General features: G+C 42.3%; 1 protein-coding gene across 1 annotated transcript in view; it reads right to left on the bottom strand.

Annotated features, from left to right (window-relative positions):
* The window catches only part of MARCHF11 (membrane associated ring-CH-type finger 11), a 160332-nt gene extending 159984 nt beyond the window's left edge, over nucleotides 1-348 (bottom strand). The window contains exon 1 of the mRNA XM_030190033.1: nucleotides 58-348. Coding sequence (XP_030045893.1) covers nucleotides 58-348 — 291 coding nt within the window. The remainder of the gene's footprint in view (nucleotides 1-57) is intronic.
* Between the last annotated feature and the right edge of the window lie 24858 nt (nucleotides 349-25206).

The following is a 25206-nucleotide window of genomic DNA, read 5'->3' on the forward strand; positions in this document are numbered from 1 at the left end:
CTCTCTCAATAGAAAGAATATAAGCAAAATGAGGTTGTGAAACAGCGAAAGAGGTACCTGCTCAGCTCCCTGGAAGCAGATCTTGCAGATGGGTGTCGGGCTGCTGTTGTCACTGCTGCAAACGGAGCCCGAATCGGCTTTGGGGGCTCTGGTTGTGGACTGCTTCGACTGGGGGACGCCGCTGACCCCGTCCCCGGCTCCCTCGGCTGCAGGCGCCGGCGGCTCTTCGTCCTCGGGCTCCGCCTCCTCCCCGAGCAGGGGGACAGCCGCGGCCCCAGTCCGCTGCCCGGGAAGCTGTTGGTAGAGGTCGGCGGTTGCGGCGGTGCCCGTGCTCTCCTCCGAGCTCATCGCGGACGGAGGGCGCGGTCACGGGCGAGGGCTCAGCGCCGCCATCCCGGCCACCATCCTGGCCTCACCCCTCACTCATTCACCCCTCACGCACCCAGACACCGGCGCATGGGGGCAGGGTTCAGGGACCCGGACGGGGTTGGGGGCAGGGAGGGGTGCTCGGCAGGAGAGAGGGTGTAACTGTCTCTGCGGCTGGCGGCGACTAGGGGGCTGAGCTGAGGGGGGTGCAGGGATGGCTCTGCGACGGTTGATTTCGTTCGCTCGCTCGCTCTCACGCGCACACAATTGCAGGCAGCGCAGCTCGCGCACCTCCCCCTCCCCCACCACCCCTTTTCATATCCAAACACAGCACTGCGGCGCGAGCCGCGTCCAACTGCTCGCACGGCGGCACGTGCCCACAAGGGCACAGGGCCACCTGCAAACTCTGCCATACACATACGCCACAGCGTTTAAAATCAGCCCCTTCCCCACACCAATACACACGATTCTGCCACAGAGAACTACACAAACATCCTCTGAAACTTCTCCCCACAAAGAGTTACACACATACACCCCTCCACACAAAATAAAGAATACCCGGTGTGGTGCAATTAGTACACAACCTTCTCCCACAACAAAAACTGTACTACATATACATTCCACAAATATACAGTGCTCAGGCCCCCACAAAAAGCATGCACACACAAAATTGCACATGCAAGCCCTCACAACCAGTCACACAGGTAGATAATCCACCAATACACAGTCGTTGTCGCCCCCCCCCCCCCCTACACACATACTTATACACACACACACAAATATATACACACATATATAGGAAACGTTCACAAAATGGAGCATCATCATTTGCAGCTTTGCATGTTTAAATAGTGCTACTTACTATTGGGGGTAATTTTATAACAGGATGCCTATGTGAGAAGTCCAAAGGCAACGTGGCCGGCCATCTTTCGTTTCAATAATACAGTTGGGGCTGGCCAAATGTCAAAGTTGGCCGGGTTTGAGATGGCCGGCATCGGTTTTCGCCCATAATGGAAACTAATGCCGGCGATCTCTAACCTGGCCAAATCCAAGGCACTTGGTCGTGGGAGGAGCCAGCATTTGTAGTGCACTGCTCTCCCTCACAAGTGTAACAGGTAGGGGGGATGGGCCTGGGTCCACCTGCCTGAAGTGCACTGCACCCACTAAAAACTGCTCCAGGGACTTGCATACTGCTGTCAGGGAGCCTGGATATGACATTTCAGGCTGGCATAGAGGCTGGCAAAAAAGTTTTTTTTGTTTTTTTTTAGGGTGGGAGGGGGTTGGTGACCACTGGGGGAGTAAGGGGAGGTCATCCCTGATTCCCTCCGGTGGTCATCTGGTCAATTGGGGCACTTTTTTGTTCTCAGCTGAGGTAATGCAGATCACTGACGTGTGATAAAATGGACTGCTATAAAATTGCAAATTTTACTGCAGTTAGTATCTACTCCTTTACTCAAATGAATAGGATATAATCCTAAAATTACTTCCATACCCCACAGACACCTTTATATAAATACACACCCTGTGAATCTCCTAAAATGAGGTAGTACACATACCAGTTTATCTTGTTGTTCATGGCACTGATAATGTAAAAGCAATGACCTCTGTGCGTATCGGGCTTTCAAATATGCTTTTCTAACTATTTTAGGAAGGTATCCTCTATCCTTAAATCTGGTTTCTAATTGATCTGCTTGTCTTTCAAATTCTTCATCGCTATGGCAAAGACAACGAAGGCGCAGAAATTGACTAATTGGTAGACTTGCCTTAAGTCTATTAGGATAAAAACTATGATATTTAAGGTAGTTGTTCTGATCTATTGGTTTGTGATATAACGTCGTAACGAATCTTCCATTGGATTTGTTAATTAATATATCCAAAAAGCTAATTGCATACTATAATGAGCCTCAAATTGCAAATTTGTGTCTAATTGATTGATCCATGATATAAACTGTATCAGTTGGTCTTCAGTGTCATTCCAAACAAAAAATATGTCATTGAGGTATCTCTTCCAAGCCCTTTACACAGCTGGTAGCCAGTGTAAAGTACAAGGAGTGCCTGAAATCCTATTGTATTTCTTAAAGCTTCATATCAACCACACCATTGAAATTGCATCGACAAGAATTAATCATCCAAACCTAATAGGACACCTTAACACAATCCTATTCTACAGGCCACCAGGAAAATGGCAAGACTCCCAAACACAACTCATGGACTTCATCTCGAACTCCTGCGTATCTGCCTCAAACATCCTTATACTAGGAGACATCAACCTACACCTAGAAGACGACACCTCACCAAGCACACGAGAATGCAAAGAATTCCTAAAACTCTGGGATCTGCAAGCACCCAACACGCAATCAACACACAAAAAAGGACACACACTAGATATTATAACAAACAAATTCGAACTGGACTCAACTATAATACTCACTGACACAAGATGGACACCTACATTATGGTCAGACCACCATAATGCAAATGTCTCTCTCTGCTGGCGAAAAACACACATAAACACAATCAATAAACATGAGCGAACAATATACACAATGAGAGGAAAAATAGACCCCACAACATTCTGGCAACAGATCTACCAGAACGAATGGTCAACAAACGCTGACACCATCCAATTCCTCCAAGAATGGGATGATCTATGTACAACAACATTAGACAAAATCGCCCCAATCCAAACCAGAACATCACACAGGAAAAAAGCAAATCCATGGTTCACCGAAGAGCTGAAAAAACTTAAAACACAAGTCAGGAAACTAGAACGAGTATGGAACAAAAAGAGAGACAAACAAACACTAAACGCCTGGAAATTACTCCGGAGAAAATACAAATATACCATAAAACAGACCAAAAGACTACATTACAAAACAACAATAGGACCAAACTACAAAGACACACATAAACTCTTCAACCTTGTGAACAAACTATTAGACACCACACCAGTTACAAACAACGGCAAAGATAAACCAGATGTTGACAACCTTGCGAAATACTTCAAGGAGAAAATTATACAACTATGACTCAAGATACCCGCTAGCCCTATTGAATACGCCACACTTCTAGATTGTCTAGATCCAGAAGAAGGAACACACCCAGCAGACAGAACCTGGACCGAATTCGAACTACTATCAGAAGGCCTCATTTCTAAAACTCTCAAAAGATATGCCAAATCCCACTGCAAACTAGACATATGCCCAAATAACCTCATGAAATCTGCTCCTCAACAATTCATAATAGACCTAACGAACCATGTAAACTTCATGCTACAAAACGGACTTTTCCCAAAAGAAAAAGGAAAAATCTTACTCACCACAATTCCTAAAGATACAAAGAAAAGCACGAGCGAATTAACCAATTACAGGCCAGTAGCATCCATACCACTAATAACCAAAATAACCGAAGGAATGGTAACTAAACAACTCACAAACTATCTAAACAAACACTCAATACTGCATGATGCCCAATCAGGATTCCGGTCGAATCATAGCACAGAAACAGTATTAGTCACCCTTATGACTAAATTTAAACAAATAATTGCGACTGGCAACAACATACTCCTCCTACAATTTGACATGTCAAGTGCCTTCGATATGGTTGACCACGGAATCCTATTACACATACTTGAATACTTTGGCATTGGAGGAAATGTCCTGAACTGGTTCAAGGGGTTCCTAACCCAGCGTTCGTATCAAGTCACATCAAATTCAACCACGTCTATGACATGGACACCTGAATGCGGAGTACCACAAGGATCACCCCTCTCACCAACCATTTTCAACCTAATGATGATCCCTTTGGCAAAACTCCTATCAAACCAGAACCTCAACCCATATATATACGCTGATGATGTGACAATATACATCCCTTTCAAACAAGACATCAAAGAAATCTTCAACGAAATCAATCAAAGTCTACATATCATGAACACATGGGCAGATGCATTTCGTCTGAAATTAAATGCAGAAAAAACTCAATGCCTGATACTCACCTCCCAATACAACACGAAGGAATTTACCACTATAAACACACCAAACCTAAACCTTCCAATCTCAGAAACGCTAAAAATCCTTGGAGTCACTATCGACCGCCACCTAACACTCGAAACTCACGCAAACAACACAACTAAAAAGATGTTCTACTGTATGTGGAAATTGAAAAGGATAAGACCATTCTTCCCAAGATCCGTCTTTCGCAGCCTAGTGCAATCCCTTGTACTCAGCCATCTGGATTACTGCAACTCACTATACGCAGGTTGCAAAGAGCAAATACTGAGGAAACTTCAAACAGCCCAGAATACAGCAGCCAGACTCATCTTCAGAAAACCAAAATATGAAAGTGTAAAACCATTACGCGAGAGAAACTACACTGGCTTCCACTCAAGAAACGCGTCACTTTTAAAGTATGCACATTAGTTCATAAAATCATTCACGGCGAAGCCCCAGCCTACATGTCTGAGTTAATAGACTTACCACCCAGAAACGCTAAGAGATCATCCCGAACCTTCCTTAACCTCCACTTCCCTAATTGCAAGGGCTTGAAATACAAGACACTACACGCATCAACCTTTTCTCACATGAGCACGCAGTTTTGGAATACACTGCCGCGCAACTTAAGAACGATCTACGAGCAAGCTTCCTTCCGCAAATTATTGAAGACCCATCTTTTTGAAAAAATTTACGGAAAGAGCCAAAACACATAAAGTCCACACTCTTTATTCATAAATGCATCATACATTCACTTCTGAACTCTCATCCCCCATAATCTCACATCACTCATACCTTCACTCACAGAAATATGTATACCATATGTCTTCGTGTCTTAATATTGCCCTTTAAGCTTCCCATTGTCTCCTTCCTATGTTTCAAGGTTTGTGTTCCATTGTTATATTCCTCAACGATACTTCGATTGTCTCGCATAACTCTGCACAATGTAATCCATAACCAAGTTGTAACAAATTGTATTTCCATTATTCATATCATATTGTAAGCCACACTGAGCCCGCAAAAAGGTGGGAAAATGTGGGATACAAATGCAATAAATAAATAAAAATAAATAAATATTTTGTACTAGTTGCAGTCTTTTCAAGCTACCCTGTGAAAGCTCCTGGTATAGTGAGTTACAGCAGCCTAGTGCACTTGTAACACCACTTTAACCAAGCTTGACTTAGCTAACAAATCAAGCATAAACTTAAAATGCATGAACATACCTTTAGCAGCAATTTGTGATTATAACTCAATTGATCATGAGTCCTTATTCATGGAAAGTTTCATTGGCACACTGGTTTATTGCTTGATTTACTGCCTTTCAAAATCAAAGCAATTCATGATAAGATACATTAAATAAAGCGAGAAAAGAAGCTACAAAAATATAGATAGGACAGGCAATGAGGAGAAGAAGAACCATCAAGAGTAAAATAAAGCAAAGAGAATCACAATGCAGTTAATGTTGCTGGATTTAAGGTTAATAATACCAATATTCTGTACAGAGAGAATACAATGTACTCCACAATAAGAACTCTCTGGTGTAATTCTAAATCGCTTTAAAGGACATACTAGAGCAGGACACTTCAAATTTCCAAACTTCAAATGATTTACACACACACACACACACACACACACATATTGCATTTGTGTAAAATTATAATTTATAGGATCACCCACTAAAGTGTGTCAGAGCAGCAAATATGGAGCTTTTTTTTTTTTTTTTTAGCTATTATTGCTTAATGAAGTTAGTGACTGTGTTCACACATCCTCATAATTCCATTTTATGAACATTTTACTATTTTAACATAAATGGTACAGTGTCCATAAATATAACATGACATAAATGTTACAGTGGGCATGTACAAAAAAATTGGTATAGATGATTTTTTTTCATATGGACTTCCACTAGTCAACAGTCAAAAGCTTTTTTTTTTTTTTTACAGTGGCTTAATTCTCTTCATCCCAAAATTCAATTTAATATACATTATAGCTTTGACAAAATCATGTTTTTGGATGTATTGATATTCAAGAGTGAGAACCAATTACATACTACAGTGTGTACAAAAGGCACTGATCGTAATAGTTACTTGCATTAAACTAGTTGTCACCCTAGGAAATTAAAGGACTCATTACCAGTAAGCCAGTTTTTACGAATTCGCAGGATTTGTTCTTCAGTTGAGCAGTATAAACAACAGGCTCAGAGATTCTGTAAGAATTTTACAGACCATGGATATACTGCTACTGTAGTAAAGAAGGCTTACCAGAGAGTATTGTATGCAAATCAGGTCCTATTATTATAAACTAGACAGAAGCAGCAGATGGAAAAACCAAATATGAAAGTGCAAAACCCTTAAGAGAGAAACTCCACTGGCTCCCTCTCAAGGAACGCATTGCGTTCAAGATCTGCACGGTTGTACACAAAATCATTCACGCAAGCACCCCAATCTATATGCTAAACCTCATGGACCTGCCTCCCAGAAACGCCATAAGATCAGTCCGCAAATTTCTCAATCTGCACTTCCCCAGCTGTAAAGGACTAAAATACAAGCTGGCACACGCCACCACCTTCTCTTACATAAGCACACAGTTGTGGAATGCACTACCTACAGCCCTGAAAACTATTGACGAAATAACTAACTTTCACAAATCTCTGAAGACACACCTCTTCAACAAGGCCTACAAAGATAACCCATAGCCTCACCAACCCATCCAGCTATTAAAGCCCACCTTCTACATTATCCTGCCTAACACCTTCCTTCTCTCTTCCCCTACTTAATCTTTGTAAATTACCAATTGTATCTGATATCCTGGAACTGACTATGACATGTCATAACAATACTCTGTAAGCCACATTGAGCCTGCAAATAGGTGGGAAAATGTGGAATACAAATACAATAAATAAATGATAAAGAAATTTGAGTTTTGAATTTTTCAGTATTAGTCCCTCAAGTTGCTAAGATTTTATACAGACATTGACATGTTCTTCTGTTACATCTTGTTTTTCAAACTGGGTCTTGCTTAGCATATTCCAGGGGTCAAAATTTTAGGAATCGAGTGGTTAGGACAGACTTTCAAATGGATGCAGGGACACAAGTTGGTAAACATTCTCCTTGTGGAAGATGTCTGCCAGCTCCTTTATACATGGGGAGAGCAGTTTCCAGCTCATAGACAGAACAGAGTGAAATTGGCCTCTCTAAGCACTGCTGTCATCTACAAGCAATCGCAGCCTGAGGCACACTGTTGGGTGCCGACATCAGCGCCCAACGGGCTCAAGCTCCGAGGTGGCAGTTTAAACAACTTCTCACTTCATTGGACTTCTTCCTTCAGCAAGTCCTGCTGCCTCTCTCCAAATTGTCATCTACCAACAATCACAGCCTGAGGCATTCTGTTGGGTGCTGACATCAGCGCCCAGAGGGCTCAAGAGAAATCACAATTGCAGCCTGAGGTACGCTGTCGGGTGCTGGTGTCAGCACCCAGCGAGCTCAGGGAAAATCAAGCTCTGAGGTGTCACGCCAAAGGGTCACCAGGACACTCCACATCGGAAACATACATCTTTATCAAATATCTGCCTTAAATTCATCATATGCAGTAAGTTTACTTCCAGACATGATCTCACACTAGTCTCAAAATGTTCTTCCAGTTAGTCACAGTTAATTAGCTATGTATTACTATTCTATGTCACATTTTTACTGGTTCTCCCTTCTATTGCTTTAGAAACTTACTTTAATATCCCAGTCATTATTTCTAATAGGTTTAAAGATAAAGCGTGAAGCCAAAAAACACAATATGACATATTCAATTACTGTAATCAACTAAATCACACACACATCAATCAAAAAACACCTGACTCAAAGCCACCCTACTCAAAAACAAAACATAACTCTTTCTCCACAAGAAAACATCTCATAAATGTTAAATGCAGTACTCATAATTCACTGTCATTTACACCAGTCTCAATTGGATATGTTAATTGCCAGATCTACAACAAATAAAACACAAATAATCAGAGAATGGCTAGAAGAAGAACAATTAGACCGCCTGTTGATTACTGAAACCTGGTTACATGCAGAAGACGATCCAATATTAAATGACCTATGTCCCCCAAGTTACAAAATTCTTCACCAAGTTAGAAAAGGGGAAAAGGAGGAGGCATTGCCATAATATATAAATCCTTTTTCAAAGCAGAACTGACATCTCATATTAACTCGCCTACTCTCGACACAATTGTTTGCAAAATCAACAATGGCACTTTCTATGATCCTATCTGCATCATCCTTTTTTACCGCCCACCAGGGAGGTGGTAATCAACAGAAAATATGTTCACTGAATTTGTATCTAACATATATGCATTAAATTTGATAATGTCCTACTAATAGGGGACATCAATTTACACCTAGATAATCAAAATGACAGTAATACAAAAACTTTTTAAACTACTGGCAACGCACACAACCATTCAGCCATACCTCTCACAATAAAGGCCACTTACTTGACCTATTAGCCTATAAATTTGCAAACAACAACTTTCATCTAAGTAACCATACTTGGACTCAAACTCTCTGGTCAGATCACAGTAAACTAGAGTTCTCCCTCTATTGGAGGGAAAATGCAAAATCGATGAAACTACAGTGTAGTAAATTTAAAACAAATAGGAGAAAAGTTTTCTTCACCCAATGCTTAATTAAACTCTGGCATTTGTTGCCGGAGAACGTAGTGAAGGCGGTTAGCTTGGCAGAGTTTAAAAAGGGGTTGGACGGTTTCCTAAAGGACAAGTCCATAGACCGCTACTAAATGGACTTGGGAAAAATCCACAATTTCGCTAATAACATGTATAAAATGTTTGTACGTTTGGGTAGCTTGCCAGGTGCCCTTGACCTGGATTGGCCGCTGTCGGGGACAGGATGCTGGGCTCGATGGACCTTTGGTGTTTTCCCAGTATGGCATTACTTATGTACTTATTTTTTAAGCAATTCATTTGCAGTACATCCAAATCACAAGGGGGCATGTCTGGGGTATGTTGGGGGTGGGATCTGAGTGTTTCCAAAACTTGGATGTTTTTCTACTGTAATGGAACAAAGCAAAAATGTCCAGGGCTAAAAGTTAGCCATTTTGATCTAAACCTGTTTCAATCACAACTAATAATAAAGTATAAACCAAGCACAGATCAGCTTCAGTGAAAAAGACTGTAAAACTACTCAAAACAAAACCAGTGAAAAACTAATGTTTTAAGGAGGAAAAAAGATCTCATAAAGCTGTGGCAATCAAAATCAAAAAGAAATACCGCTCTTTTTAGCGGTTCTTCTGCCCACAGTGCAACAAGTAATCATAGATCAAAAACCTCCTAGAAAGCTTATTTTTGAAAAAAAAATTATTTTTGAATTTTTTGTATTTTTCAACGGCACCTTACACTTACTACTCATCATTACCACATTGCTTTAAGTGCTGACAATAGTGCACAAAAAATATCAAAGTTAGAAATTTATCTGAGTAGTGCAATTTGTGTGATCAGTGGTTCCACCCCAGCAGACTGGCTTAAAACTGTGTGATCCCAACGGACCCGTTTTGCATCAGCTTCTTCAGGAAACCACACATGTGGCCAAGTTCATTTCTGACTCATTGGAGGGTAGTCGTTCCACTGTTGAAATAAGTTTTCTAGGGGGGGGTTTGATCTATGATTACTTGTTGCACTGTGGGCAGAAGAACCGCTAAAAAGAGCGGTGTTTCTTTTTGATTTTGATTTGCCGCAGCTTTATTATATCTTTTTTCCTTCTTGAAACATTAGTTCTTCACTAGCTTTGTTTTGAGTAGTTTCTCAATAACAACTAAGTCACAAAAAAGGTGCCCTAAATGACCAGATGACCACTGAAGGGATTAAGGCATGACCCCCTTACTCCCCCAGTGGTGTCCAATATTTTAATTTACATTGCTGAAATTATAGTAAAGATTAATCCTCAAAACAGTCTTCAGTTATGTAATTTTATTTCTTTATTTTCTGAACTCATTTTCCAGCTGTCAGACATACCTGGTGTAAATTGTAAGAGGCCTGCAAAATGTGCTGATAAAAAGTAATTTGTCAAAAGCCAGAACTGTTTTAATTTTCTGCCAAGCCTTAAGTAATGGGAGAGATAATAAGGATACTTTTTATCCAGATTGGAAATTGCTTTCTCCCAATAAGTTTAATATTTTGAAATATTTACAGGTTCAGCCAAAGTTACCTTCAGTTCCAAGCCAATTACTTTCTTGTGAATCACTGGCAAGGCAATTGAGCCCCAGCTGTTTGGCCTCCAGTAGGCAAATAGCAGCTGAATATTGGATTTTCCCCAAATATTTCTTTTATAAAAGAGGATGTTGACTGTTAGTTGGGCTGTCTTCAAAGTCTTCCAAAGATACTTGCATGGGAGCCAGCCCTTCAAACACAATTTACTTTTAGTCTGTTGGATTCCATTTGAATGAAAGCCATAAGAAGGCATAGAAAAAGTTGAAAAAAGATCAATTTTTACCTATTTATACATTTTACATTTTTTTAGAGATTGTGCCATGAATTTTACAGGGTGTGTCCCAATGTTGTCAGAAAAGAGCATGTGGAAGAAGGGGATTTCATCATTAGGTACAGTTGATACATAATTGGTCTCATTTTCAAAACAGAAAAACGTCTAAAAAGTGGCATAAAACAGCATTTGGATGTTTTTCTCACAAAAATGTCCAAATCAGTATTTTTGAAATCTATTTTTAGACGTCTTTCTTTGAGGTCTGTCAGAAGTGTGTCCAAATCTCAAGGGGGCATATCAGGGGTGTGTTCAGCCATAATGGAAGAAAACAAAACCGTCCAAGACTAAAACTAAGATGTTTTGAGCTAGACCTGTTTTTATAATGAATAAAGCACAAAAAGGTGCCCTAAATAACCAGATGACCACTGGAGGGAATCAGGGATGACCTCCCCTAATTCCCCAGTGGTCACTAACCTCCTCCCACCCCACCCCCCAAAATGTGAATAAAAACATTACTTGCCAGCCTCAGATGTTATACTCAGGTCCATTAGAATAGCATGCAGGTCCCTGGAGTAGTCTAGTGGTGGGTGCAGTGCACTGCAGACCAGGGGCGTATCTGCATGGAGCCACGGGGGCCTGGGCCCCCGTAGGTTTGGCTCTGGACCCCCTGCCGACAACCCTCTCCACCCCCCTCCTGCTGCCAACCCGCCGTCGCCTATCTTTGCTGGCGGGGGCAGTGCCGTAGCGAGGACGGCTGACACCCGGGTCGGGTTGCTGCTGCGCACCCCCCCCCCCCCCGGGTGCAGCATGGCGCACCCTCTCCCCCGGAGCGCATTCTTACCACTGACATAGGAAAGGGGACGGGTGGGAGGGCCGCTCCGCCCCGAGTGCACGTCGCTGGGAGCTGCATCGGCTCCGCTGGTTCCCTGCTCTCTCTGCCCCGGAACAGGAAGTAACCTGTTCCGGGGCAGAGAGAGCAGGGAACCAGCGGAGCCGACACCCTCCCCCCCAGCGGCGCGCACCCGGGGCGGACCGCCCCACCGCTCCCCCTTCCTACGCCACTGGGCAGGGGACCCCAACCCTCGCCAGCCGAGGTCCTCTCTTCCATTGCAGCAAAGCTTCCTGTTCAGAGTCTGACGTCCTGCACGTACAACATGCAGGACATCAGACTCAGAATTTTAAACTGAAGAAAGCTTTGCTGCAATGGAAGAGAGGACCTCGGCTGGTGGGGGTTGGGGTCCCCCGCCAGCAAAGGTAGGCGAAGGCGGCGGGGGAGGGTTGGCAGCGGGAGGTGGGGTGGAGAAGGTCATCGGGGGGGGGGGGGGTTAAATGTGCCCCCTCACTCTGGCTCTGGCTCTGGCCCCCCCTCCCGCCAAAGTCCACATACGCCTCTGCTGCAGACAGGTGGACCCAGGCTTCTACCTCCCCCTACCTGTTACACTTGTGGGCAGGAACTCATTACATTGCTAGCGCCCGTTTCATTGCATTAAGAAATGAGCCTTTTTTACTAGTTTGTTATAAAAACAGGTCTAGCTCAAAACGTCTCAGTTTTAGTCCTGGACACTTGTTTTTTTCCATTATGGCTGAAAAACATCCAAGTGTTAGGAACACCCAGATCCTGCTCTTAACACACCTCTGACATGTTTCTTATGATTTGAATGCACTTCTGACAGACTTCATAGAAAAACATCTAAAAATTAGTTTGGAAAATACCAATTTGGACGTTTTTGTGAGAAGAAACGTCCAAATGCAGATTTATACCATTTTTTGAACGTTTTTCTCTTTTGAAAATGATCCCCACAGTGGAATTAGAAAAGGTACAGAGAAAGGCAACAAAAATGATAAAAGGGATGGGACGCCTTCCCTATGAGAAAAGGCTAAAGCAGCTAGGGCTCTTCATCTTGGAGAAAAGATGACTGAGGGGACATATGACAAAATAATGAATGGAGTGGAAAGGGTAGACGTGAATCGCTTGTTTACCCTTTCCAAAAATATTAGGACTAGGGGGCACGCAATGAAGCTACAAAGTAGTAATTTTAAACAAATCAGAGAAAATATTTCTTCACTCAACGTGTAATTAAACTCTGGAATTCATTGCCAGAGAATGTGGTAAAAGCAGTTAGCTTAGCAGTGTTTAAAAAAGGTTTGGCTAACTTCCTTAAAGAAAAGTCCCTAGGCCATTATTAAGATGAGTTTGGGGAAAATCCACTGCTTATTTCTAGGATAAGCAGCATAAAATGTATTGTACTGTTCTGGGATCTTGCCAGGTACTTGTGGCCTGGATTGGCCACTGTTGGAAACAGGATGCTGGGCTTGATGTATCTGTTCTAACTAGTATAGAAAGTTCATGAACAGCAGGGGGATCCTTATTGTTTTTGTGCCTTAAGATTGAGCATGAGGAGTATTACAATATATTTTAGACAATATAAATTGATTATGTACCCATCTCATGGGTGACCCTCTGCCCTGAGCAATGAGAGGCTGCGTACAGTAAAAAGGTTCATCCTCCTCTCTCATTTGAAAACATTCCTGACATCTACATTTCAGAAAAATGTTGCTAGCCCTTCCACCCTAAAGTGGATGCCTGCACATTACCGAAGCACTAATGGTTGTGGGAACTCCATGGGGAAAAGATGCTATACCAGTAGTTCTCAAAGTTGGTCCTGGAGGCACCCCAGCCAGTCAGGTTTTCAGGATAGCCACAATGAATAGTCATGAGAGAAATTTGCATACACTACCTCCACTGAAAACCTGACTGGCTGGGCTGCCTCCAGGGCTAGGTTTGGGAACCACTGTGCTATACATCCAAATTATAGTTACTACAGTGGCATGGTAGAAGCAGCAGAAGTTTTGGACTATTTCTATGCAAAATCTTGCTCTGCAGTTGGTAATAACTACACATTTCGGTTTCTCTGTGAAAAATGGGTGCGCATGTGGTCCTCTCCCATCTTTTGCCAAATCTCATGACATTTAACAGTCAGATATATTACCCATAATCTCTTGCCTGTAACATTTTTAAGAAAATTATTTTGAAAGGAAAGAAGGCAAGTTACTGCATCTTTTTCAGAAAATTATCACTGTGCATAGACTCAGGATTTGCTTCATTTTATCGCAACACCATTAATGTGAATGTGAGGTAACACTCCTGATGTAGAAACAGAAACCTTGGCAATTAACTGATAGAAAATGTTCAAGTGTTGGAAAACATTCTCAGTCACTCAAACAATCTGAATATAATTTTTCTCTGTGTATGAGGTAGTCTACAGCAGTTTTCGATGAAGAGAGGGTAACTTTTATATGAAAAACCGTTTTTAATAAAGCATAATTCAATGCATCATGACATTCAACAAGAATTATGTTATTATAAAATAACAACCATACCTATTGATCACACTAACACCAGTAATGTAGTCAGACCTGATATTTTGGGTGGGCCCAGACAGAGATAATATGCCTAAATAATACTCCTAAATAATGCCTTAGACTGCAATTGACAGGCATTATTTAGGAGTATCCCAAGAAACATTACTCACAGCTATATACATAGTGCCCACCCATATTAGCTCTGTCTGGGCCCACCCAAAATGTCAGGTCTGACTACATTACTGGTGTTAGTGTGATCAATAGGCATTTCTAAATTGGGTCCATGCTGTGCATGAATTTATCAATGTCAGTGGAATTTTGAGGTAGTGTAGATCGTAGGTTTGTAATTTTTTCTTCAAAGTATTTTCCGAGGTTGTCTGCAGATGGTGTGTCTGTATTAAATTTGGTGACCAAAGTGGTGTCTAGTAGTTTATTCACAAGTTGGTATAATTTATGTGTGTCCTTATAGTCTAATCCAGAAAAGTGGGGAGATGTACATAAGACTTAAATGGGCTAAGGAGAGGTTGAGAGGCAGTAGAGACAGGGGACTGTGGAGAGGAGTGAGAGACAGACAAAGGGGATGGGGTGGGGAATGAATGGGATGGTAGTAGGTCAGAGAAAAAAGGGACAAAAAGCATGTCAGAGAATGAGTGAGACTGAACAAACCATAGCAGATAAGGGGAAGGGAGGCAGGGTAAGGAAAATGAGGGCTGGTGGAAGCGGAGTACGGGAGGTGGCAATGAGGAGCTTCAGAGTAGGTGAAAGAGAGGTATAGAAGCCTGGGGAATGAGAGAATCATTAAATGACAGTGAGATATGGGAAACTGAATTGAGAAGGGTAGGAGTAAAATCATTCTAAGGGTGGGAAGGGTCTGTTTTATAGGCATGTGTGTCTGCAGAGAAGGATTATGCTTGCATGCAGTTTTTGTGTAGAGAACTATCACAGTCTGGCTTGTTCTGTTTTCCCTGTACTGGTGGACTAGGGCCCAGTATATTTGCACTGATACATTAGCAATACTATGTGAATCCTGGAAATTAGTGCCATTCTAGTCTGGCTCATTTTCTACATATGTATTGAATGTTTTTGCAAGGTTTCCGTAATTGTTTTGGTTATCACCACAGGAGTGCATGTAAATATAATATACATTTCACTGTAAGTCATAGCTTTACTTCAGAATAATGCACTTTATTTGCCAAGCCAAAATAGTTTATTCTGGGGGCATTCTAGGGATGGAGTCAGCACTTAGCCTAGGTGTATTCTCTAAAGCACATCTATATTTTATAGAATAGGCTTAAATTTCTGCTTGGAACATAGATTATACTGAGAGCCTGTCCATGTGACCAAATTTAGTCATGGCCATTTATGCCATGTTTTACTTGGCATAAATCCCAATGCCTAAATTAGGCACAAAGCAGGTGTATTCTATAACAATGCACATAGATTTTAGAAACTCCCATGCCCTGCCTATAACCATGCCCCCTTTTCAACTATGCTACTTAGAATTTAAGCGTACCATGTTACAGAATACACTTAGCGAGTTGTGTGCGTAAATCTTAATTAATGCCAATTAGTGCTGATAATTGCTTAACATCCAATTGAGTATTGTGTTCAATTCTGGTCGCCGCATCTCAAGAAAGATATAGTAGAATTGGAAAAGGTGCAGCGAAGGGCAACTAAAATGATAGCGGGGATGGGACGACTTCCCTATGAAGAAAGACTAAGGAGGCTAGGGCTTTTCAGCTTGGAGAAGAGACGGCTGAGGGGAGACATGATAGAGGTATATAAAATAATGAGTGGAGTGGAATGGGTGGATGTGAAGCGTCTTTTCACGCTTTCCAAAAATACTAGGACTAGGGGGCATGCGATGAAACTACAGTGTAGTAAATTTAAAACAAATCGGAGAAAAGTTTTCTTCACCCAATGCGTAATTAAACTCTGGAATTCGATGCCGGCGAATGTGGTGAAGGCGGTTAGCTTAGCAGAGTTTAAAAAGGGGTTAGACGGTTTCCTAAAGAACAAGTCCATAAACCACTACTAGATGGACTTGGGAAAAATCCACATTTCCAAGAATAACATGTATAGAATGTTTGTACGTTTGGGAAGCTTGCCAGGTGCCCTTGGCCTGGATTGGCCGCTGTCGTGGACAGGATGCTGGGCTCAATGGACCCTTGGTCTTTTCCCAGTGTGGCATTACTTATGTACTTATGACAGCGCTGATTATGTAGTTAACCAATTAAGTTACGCGCACTGTTATAAAATATGCTTCAATTTCCATTCGGAAATTAGTGCAAGATATATAGAATTCCGGGGATGGTGCCTAAAAAATCAATGACATTAAAAAGCACTATCCTATAGCCATGCTTAAAGTTAGGCACGGTATATAGAATAGTGCTTATGGCCAGGAGTTGCGCTAACTTTATGCACAGCCATTTGCAACAACTGAAACTTGGTGCAAATGTATGAGTCTACATTAGGTGCATATCCCCATTATTCAATAACAACACACATTAAGCATAGGAACATCCCCATTATGCCAATGACCCACCTATTTCCATGCCAACTTTTTCAGATCACGCATAAATTATAGGTGTGGATCCCATGCCTAAATTTATGTGCATAAATGCCAATTAAATCTAATTAATGCCAATAATTGCTTGTTAAAAAGCCAGTTGTTGGCATTAATTGGTTTGTTATTCAATTAAATTGCGTATGTAATTTTTGACAACTTTTATAGAATGAAGGGGTTAACCAACTAAGAAGACCACATGAAATGCAGCCCTATATTTATGTGGTTCTTCATAGTTGGCTAAGTGCTAAATATTGCACATAGCAAGAAAACCACAAAGACGAAGAGTTGGGAACAAGATCTGGCACTTCAAAACAGACCAAGGACACTCAATATAAATTATAAACTTTTATTGAAGATGATTCGACATGGTACCATGTTTCAGCACAGATGTGCCTGCCTCAGGAGTCTTAGGTAAATATGTTTGACAATCGCTTTTGTCTTCAGTGGTGAATAGTACATTAAATAAAGCCTATCTTCAAAGGCTAAAGTGTAAACAATAAGTTTCTTTAAAAAGACTGTTAATGGGTATCAAGAGCAGTACCGCTTGTAATCGCTACCTGGAAAATTCAATGTTGGAGCCTGGACATGGCCTGACACTGAATTTCTGGGTATAATGCAAGTGGCCATCAGTAAAACACTGATTGCCACTGGCTGAATATCGGGCCATCACTCTTATTCTTTTAAATAGAATAAATTTTTTAGTATAAAAGCAGAATATGTACACCTGTTCAATATTAATTTTACAATGTTAATTGTCTATATATAGTGTGTGTGTGTGTGGGGGGGGGGGGGGTACAAGGCTGAAGGTTCAAATTTTGTTGGGCCCTGGGGAGTGAGGAGGAGAAGGAAAGAATGTCTGGAGGACATAGGAAAAGGTTGAGAGGCATTGTAAAGAGATAGAACTGTGAAAGGGCAGAAGATGGAAATGGGACTGGGAAGAAGAGGAGTAACATGAAAAATAAGATGGGATCTAGACGTCAGGAGAGTTGAGTGACAGGGAAGGAACTGGAGGTAGTGAGGACGGAAATGGAGAGTGATGGATTGAGTGAAAGACAAGGAGAGTAGGCTGGGGTGGAGGAGAAGGGATGATTTAAAAGGAGGCAAGAATGGGAAATGGAAAGGAGATACTTAAAAAAGAGTTTAGAAGACTGGCACAAAGAAAGCAGAAAAGAGTTTCCAAGTGTATTACATATTTGTTATCTTGCTGAATTAATTAGCCTAAATAGCTTACAATCTTAGCTTAATAGGAGAAAGGAGAGGGAAAGGAAATGAAAAAAAAAAAAGAAGTAGAAAGTAATAAGAAGTACAATTGTTTTAGAAAGGACAGGACAGTTAGAGAGCATCAGTAGCCTACAAACATTAGCACCATCCCCTTGCTCCGACTTCCTTAGTGGAAAAGGCAGAAAAAAAAAAAAAACAGACGAAGACTGGCTATACTCTGAATGGTCTTTGTCATACAGCATACAGAGACAGACTTACAGGCTCATTTTTGAAAGGGATCGCCGGCGATCGTCCGACACAAATCGGGAGATTGCCGGCGATCTCCTGATCCCGGCCAAATCGGTATTATCGAAAGCCGATTTTGGCCGGCCCCAACTGCTTTTTCGTCACGGCGCTGGCCAACCTTCAAGGGGGCGTTTTGGTAGGATAGCGAAGGCGGGATGGGGGCATGGGTACGGGATGGCCCGCTTCACCTTATAATGAAAATAAAATGGCCATTTCACCGGCTGGACTTGGTCCATATATTTTTAGGACCAAGTCTGAAAAAAGTGCCCCAACTGACCAGATGACCACCGGAGGGAAGCGGGGATCACCTCTCCTTACTCCCCCAGTGGTCACCAACCCCCTTCCACCCAAAAAGAAAAACTAAAACCTTTTTGGCCAGCCTGTATGCCAGCCTGAAATGTCATAACCAGCTCCTTGACAGCAGTATGCACGTCCCTGGAGCAGTTTTTAGTGGGTGCAGTGCACTTCAGGCAGGTGGACCCAGGCCCATCCTCCCCACCTGTTCCACTTGTGGTGGTTAATGTTGAGCCCTCCAAAAAACCCCAAAACCCACAGTACCCACATGTAGGTGCCCCTCTTTACCACTTAGGGCTATGATAATGGTGTAGAGTTGTGGCGAGTGGGTTTTGGGGGGGGATTTGGGGGACTCAGCACCCAAGGTAAGGGTGCTATGCACCTGGAAGCTATTTTGGGGGGGAGTTTTAAGTGCCCCCTAGGGTGCCCGGTTGGTGTCTTGGCATGTGAGGGGGGCCAGTGCACTACAAATGCTGGCTCCTCCCATGCCCAAATGCCTTGCATTTCGCCAGGTTTGAGGTGGCTGGGCCCGGTTTCCATTATGGATGAAAAACGAATCCGGCCATCTCGTATAAACCTGGCAATCCTGCTCTAAACCCGGCGAGTGATTTGGCCAGCCCCAAGCGTATTTCGAAAATACGCTTGGCTCCGCCCCGTCGTGGAGCCGGCCCCAAAGATGGCCGGCCATCGATTTGGCCGGCGCCGTTCGATTATGCCCCTCTTAAAGATCTCAATATGTATATTTTGGAAGAAAGTTGGCAGAGGGACGATATGATAGAGACATTTTAATAATTCTATGGCCTAAATGCACAGGAGTAGACCCTCTTTCAATTTAAAGACATTTTTGGAACACGGGGGGCATAGGATGAAGGTAAAAGGGGATAAACACAGGAGTAATGTAAGGAAATATTTCTATACAGAAAGGTTGGGGTAGGGGGCAGAGAGAAGGACTGTATCTGAGTTCAAGACAAACCAAGAATTTCTAAGAGGATTGTAGAGATTAGAAGTTGCTATGGATGGGCAAACTGGATAGGTCACGTGGAGGGGCATTTTCAATAAAACGTCTAACTCCGATTTTTGATGTTTTAATTTCCGTCAATGTGACAGCGTTTTCCTATCCATTATGGGCTAAAGACATTCATTCTGTAAGACTGCCCAAGGCATGCCTTTGGAACGCCCCCTCTGGAGATGTTATAATTTGGACACACTGACAATTTAGACCGTTTTTTTACTTGCTGTTTGATTATATGGTTTGGACGTTTCCCTGTGAGATAAAGGTCTATCTGTCCTTTAGGTCATTTTTTGGGCTTCTTCTCTTTTGAAAATGAACTAATAGTAAGTGACGGCAGATAAAGACCGCAATGGTCCATCCAGTCTGCCCAACAGTCACATTCATTCTCAATTTTATGTGGATGAGTGGCCTAGTGGTTAGGGTGGTGGACTTTGGTCCTGGGGAACTGAGGAACTGAGTTCAATTCCCACTGCAGGCACAGGCAGCTCCTTGTGACTCTGGGCAAGTCACTTAACTCTCCATTGCCCCATGTAAGCTGCATTGAGCCTGTCATGAGTGGGAAAGTGCAGGGTACAAATATAACAAAAAAAAAATGAACATGATATTATATACTTGATCATGGTCTTTCTTTGTTGTTTCTGGGACATAGACCATAGAAGTTCGCCCAGCTCTGTCCTTATGTTCCAACTACTGGAGATGCCGTCAAATCCTATCCGAATCAGTCTTGTCGTTTGCGGGACACAGACTGTAAAACTTTTCCTGGCACTGTTCACATTCCAAATTACTGGAGTTTCCATCTAAGCTTTCTCCAGCCCATCCTAAACTGGATTGCTATATGCGACACTCAGACTGTACAGGCCAGCTCAGCACTAGCCTTAGATGATACAGACAGAGTCACCATCTAAGCATCACTTGATATGCAAACACATATGCAACCCTTTAAATTTGTTTTTTTTATATCATTCATTTTCTAATTAGAGATCTTCTATATTCAGCCCATACCATTTTGAATTCCGCCACAGTTTTTTTCTCCACCACCTCCCTCAGGTGGGCATTCCAGACATGGGAGGGCATTCCAGGCATATGGTCTTTATCTGCCATCATTCTCTGTGTTTCACTCCTCCCCCTCTTCTTTCAAATCCCATCACCCCAGAATGAAGAGAGGCAGCCTAAGAAGCTGCAGGAATTAACCACTGTACTATCTAACCAACCAAAAGAAACCAGAATAGAAAACATTAAGCTCCATTTTCTATATTGCAAACATTGCTTGCTTCTAACTCTCCTTTGCTTCTAAGAAGCAGTAGTTAACATTGTCCCATCAGCATTTATTATAGCAGGCCAACATAGTACCAAGGGATATATGAGTGATGCGGCCACACAGGGCACAAATATGGAGGGGTGCAAAACTTACTCCTCCTAGCCCACCATCTCCTCCCAATAGCGGTGGTGAAACAGGTGAGGCAAGGGGGCACCAGTGGGTGAGTCTCACAGGGTATAACTGTAGCTCCGTTTGGTTCTGTAGCATGCCCTTGCTTCTCCAAACTGCAATGCTCAGTTAGTATTACTGCATAAGACTCAAATGCAGCTATTGTATTGGGGGGGGGGGTTCAGAATCCTATTATTTTACAATTCTGAACTTTATAAAATTGTCACTTACTTGTTGTGTACTATATTTTTAAATCCCTGGGCCATCTGTGAACAAACACCAAATGTGTGATGTTATTTTATCAGACCTGTATTTGCAAAGATACCAGCTTTAGCGCTAAATCAGTAAATAGCATCCCCTCCTAGCTCTGCAAACTGTTAATTTGTGTGACAAAACACATCATAGTTTCTATACCTAAATTTAAAAAAAGCATTGTCAGATGCATTTGGGTACTAAAATGAATTATTTGTGACCCTTAAGTGCTCTTGTAATATTGTAAAACCATTCAAATATTCATGAGAAGTATATATAAATATGATACTTGATCCTTTGGGTGTATTAAATATTGTGACAGGAGTACCACTTACCCCAATCCCTGAATAATAGTATAACTATTGAGTGTTTTGATAGCTGATGCTATCCAAGGTCTCAGTATGTCTACTTTGGAAGAAAGGCAGAAATTGTGATATTATAAAAGTTATAAGAGCTGTATTGGAGAGAAAAGTATCTATTCCTTTGTTTTTGCTAAGCTGAAAGAGGACATGCAGAGCTCTCCCTAGTCAGTGGGGCCCAGGAGAAGATTGAAGAGACACTGTTACTACTACTACTACTACTACTATTTAGCATTTCTATAGCGCTACAAGGCATACGCAGCGCTGCACAAACATAGAAGAAAGACAGTCCCTGCTCAAAGAGCTTACAATCTAATAGACAAAAAATAAATAAAGTAAGCAAATCAAATCAATTAATGTGAACGGGAAGGAAGAGAGGAGGGTAGGTGGAGGCAAGTGGTTACAAGTGGTTACGAGTCAAAAGCAATGTTAAAGAGGTGGGCTTTCAGTCTAGATTTAAAGGTGGCCAAGGATGAAGCAAGACGTAGGGGCTCACGAAGTTTATTCCAGGCGTAGGGTGCAGCGAGACAGAAGGCGCGAAGTCTGGAGTTGGCAGTAGTGGAGAAGGGAACAGATAAGAACGATTTATCCATGGAGCGGAGTGCACGGGAAGGGGTGTAGGGAAGGACGAGTGTGGAGAGATACTGGGGAGCAGCAGAGTGAGTACATTTATAGGTTAGTAGAAGAAGTTTGCGAAAACGGATAGGGAGCCAGTGAAGGGTCTTGAGGAGAGGGGTAGTATGAGTAAAGCGACCCTGGCGGAAGACGAGACGGGCAGCAGAGTTTTGAACCGACTGGAGAGGGGAGAGGTGACTAAGTGGGAGGCCAGCAAGAAGCAGATTGCAGTAGTCTAAACGAGAGGTGACAAGGGTGTGAATGAGGGTTTTGGTAGAGTGCTCCCAGGAACCAGAGTGTGGCTTAAAAAGTAGAAACCACAGATTCTGTTAAGGGTGAACCCTCGCCAAGTTAACCTGCCTGAGGAAAAGAGAAAGACTGGGTCTGAAGAAGAGTGTTGTCCAGGTCAAAGGAGGATCCCTCACATCATCCATCCTTGCACCTGCTCAAAGGAAACTCTACCTATGAGGAAAACATTGCATTGGATCCTAAAATCAGCTGTAAGAGGAGAGGCAGAGGACATGGTGTCAGATATTGAGGGAAGATGCAGATTTACCTCCTTTTATATGCAAGAAAACTTGATCAGTGTCTTCACTTGGAAAAGATGACCCAGTTGGGCCGAGGGTCCATATTGGAGAAGTTGACCACTGAAAGGAGAAGCAAGCAGAAAAGACTATGAAAGAGGAATTAGCTAGTTTAATTCCCAGTCTCTGAAATTGTGTCTCTTCATTTTGGCATTTTCCTTTTCTGCCTTCAGTGTAATGTCTGTGAAATAATAGATGAATAGTTAACTTTTATTCATCACCTAGTAAATTATGGCCCAATTCTGAGCGGACACAATCACTAGCTTAAATACTAGTTGCATAACTCACTCCATGTATTCAGCTCCCTATATAGATAGTGGCTCTAAATATTTGGTTGTTAACATTTTAATGTTATTGTCTGTTTTGGGTTTATGGATATATTATTGTATTTCATCTAGAAATTGAATGATAGATGTGAAATAAATAGTTTAATAATATGCATATTGGCTGGTGACCACACCAGCATTATCCATTTAGTTTATGCATTCTAGCCAGATAAATTTTAGGGCCCAACTCTCCCCACCCTAAACTGATTTAAATGCCCTAAAACTTTTGAAATATTACAGAAAAGTCAATTTTGTGGTTGCCAGCTGTCACTGAATAAATAATAAGCTTAGACTATCAATCTGTATATTTTTAACCTTATCAATGGGAGAAGCAATCTCTTTGGACGTAGGCTGTGAAGGTGAGATTTGAAAACACAGCACATGTGAGAAGTCTTTGGATGTAGGACACTTGTGACAAGCAAGCAGCTGTCGCTTGTCACTGTTTTAAGGAAAATCAGAAACTACATATCCCAGAAGGCACTGGGATCATCAGCTGTGACAGGGAACAGAATCTGCCACAGGACAACCATGGAGCCCATGGAGCCCAAGGAGAGAAAGTCCTGCCTTAGCTGGGGTTAAAGGAAAAGGAGTATGCATGCCCCTTTAAAGGTTGGGGGAGGGGAAGGATTAACTACTCTGGTACCTAAGGCAAGCAAGTTAGCTTTGTGCATGGAGCAAGAATGGATGGAGTTAGGTTCACATTCAGCCTAACCATATGACCTAGGGATTAGCCAGCTGAGTGGCCCAGAGGAGCAAGGGAAAGGAGTGTTAGTTCTCCAGTGCAGCATATAAACTTCCTTGGATGTGTGAGGGGTGAGGGACTTACAGTTTAGCAATGGTAAAGATCCCTGTGAAGAAATCCAGAACCCAAGAAAGGTAAGGAATAAGGTGCTGTTTGTGTAAACTTAAAGACGGAACTGATGGGGGAAGCCAGCAATATGAATTGGCTGGCATTTTGTTTGTCTTTTAATTTGGAGTATAACACTTAGTACTGACTTTTTGTTTAACAGCTGTGGGTGCAGGATAGAAATAAAAGTGGGACCATCTTGGGGTGGGAGGCAGAGTCAAGATAGCCACACAATCCTGATTGCAGTCGTGGCCCTGCGTCTGTTGGCATTTTTTTTCCTCCGGAGCATTGTGCTGCATACCAAGTGGAAGGGGACGAATAAGCCCACAACCTCCGTGGAGTGTATTTTGACTCCTATTCGACAGACAATTGACCGATATGCGGTCAGGACCATCCAGGGTGTAACTGGGCTTGGTGAGCCTGCTGCTTTCCGGGATGGGGGAGTTTCAGAGAGCTTGGGTCTGGACTATTCTCCCCCCCCCCCCCTGTCCAGCAAGCATGAGGGTAACGGTGCTGGTTGTACCAGTTGTGGAAGACACTTCCAGCAACGGGGTGGAGGATGCCTGACGATCTATGGGGCTTGTTGGTGATCTCAGAAGCCTGGAGCGATCTTTGGCCCCAAATGAGACGATTGCAAGACTGGAGGGTGTTGTCTAATTTGGAGACGATGACAACAGAACTGCAGCTGATGTGACATTGTTAGTGAGTAAGATTTAACCTCTACTAATATGGAAAACATCAAAGAAGAGTTTTCTGGACAGATAAGGCAAATTAAGAAAGATTTACAAACTAATAAAAAAGCAACTGCCACTTTAGTTACAAATAAACTGTTGATACATAGGAAAAATAGAACAACTGGAAAATGTTGATAGAAGATTAAATATCTGCCTGTTAAACTTCCCTAAATTGAGTGTTATGATTTCTTTGGATACCTTTAAGAAATATTTGGTTGGTATCTTACATTATTCCTCAGAACAGATAACTCCTGTTACAAAACTTTACTTTTTGCCAGTTTCCTCTAAGACTGGAAGTAATATCTCTCAAGATGGGGTTCAAAGGGAAGAACAGCAGGAGACTGAAAATGAACATAGAATGGATTTGAATAATTTAACAGCTTTTTTGGAAGTCACTACTTGATTCTTGCCTGAGGTTGACGGTTCTTGTGGGTGAGGTTTGGATAGAGTCCCTCTGAGACTTTATTTGTTCC

The sequence above is a fragment of the Microcaecilia unicolor genome, chromosome 1 (genome assembly GCF_901765095.1).
Source record: "Microcaecilia unicolor chromosome 1, aMicUni1.1, whole genome shotgun sequence".
NCBI lineage: Eukaryota > Metazoa > Chordata > Amphibia > Gymnophiona > Siphonopidae > Microcaecilia > Microcaecilia unicolor.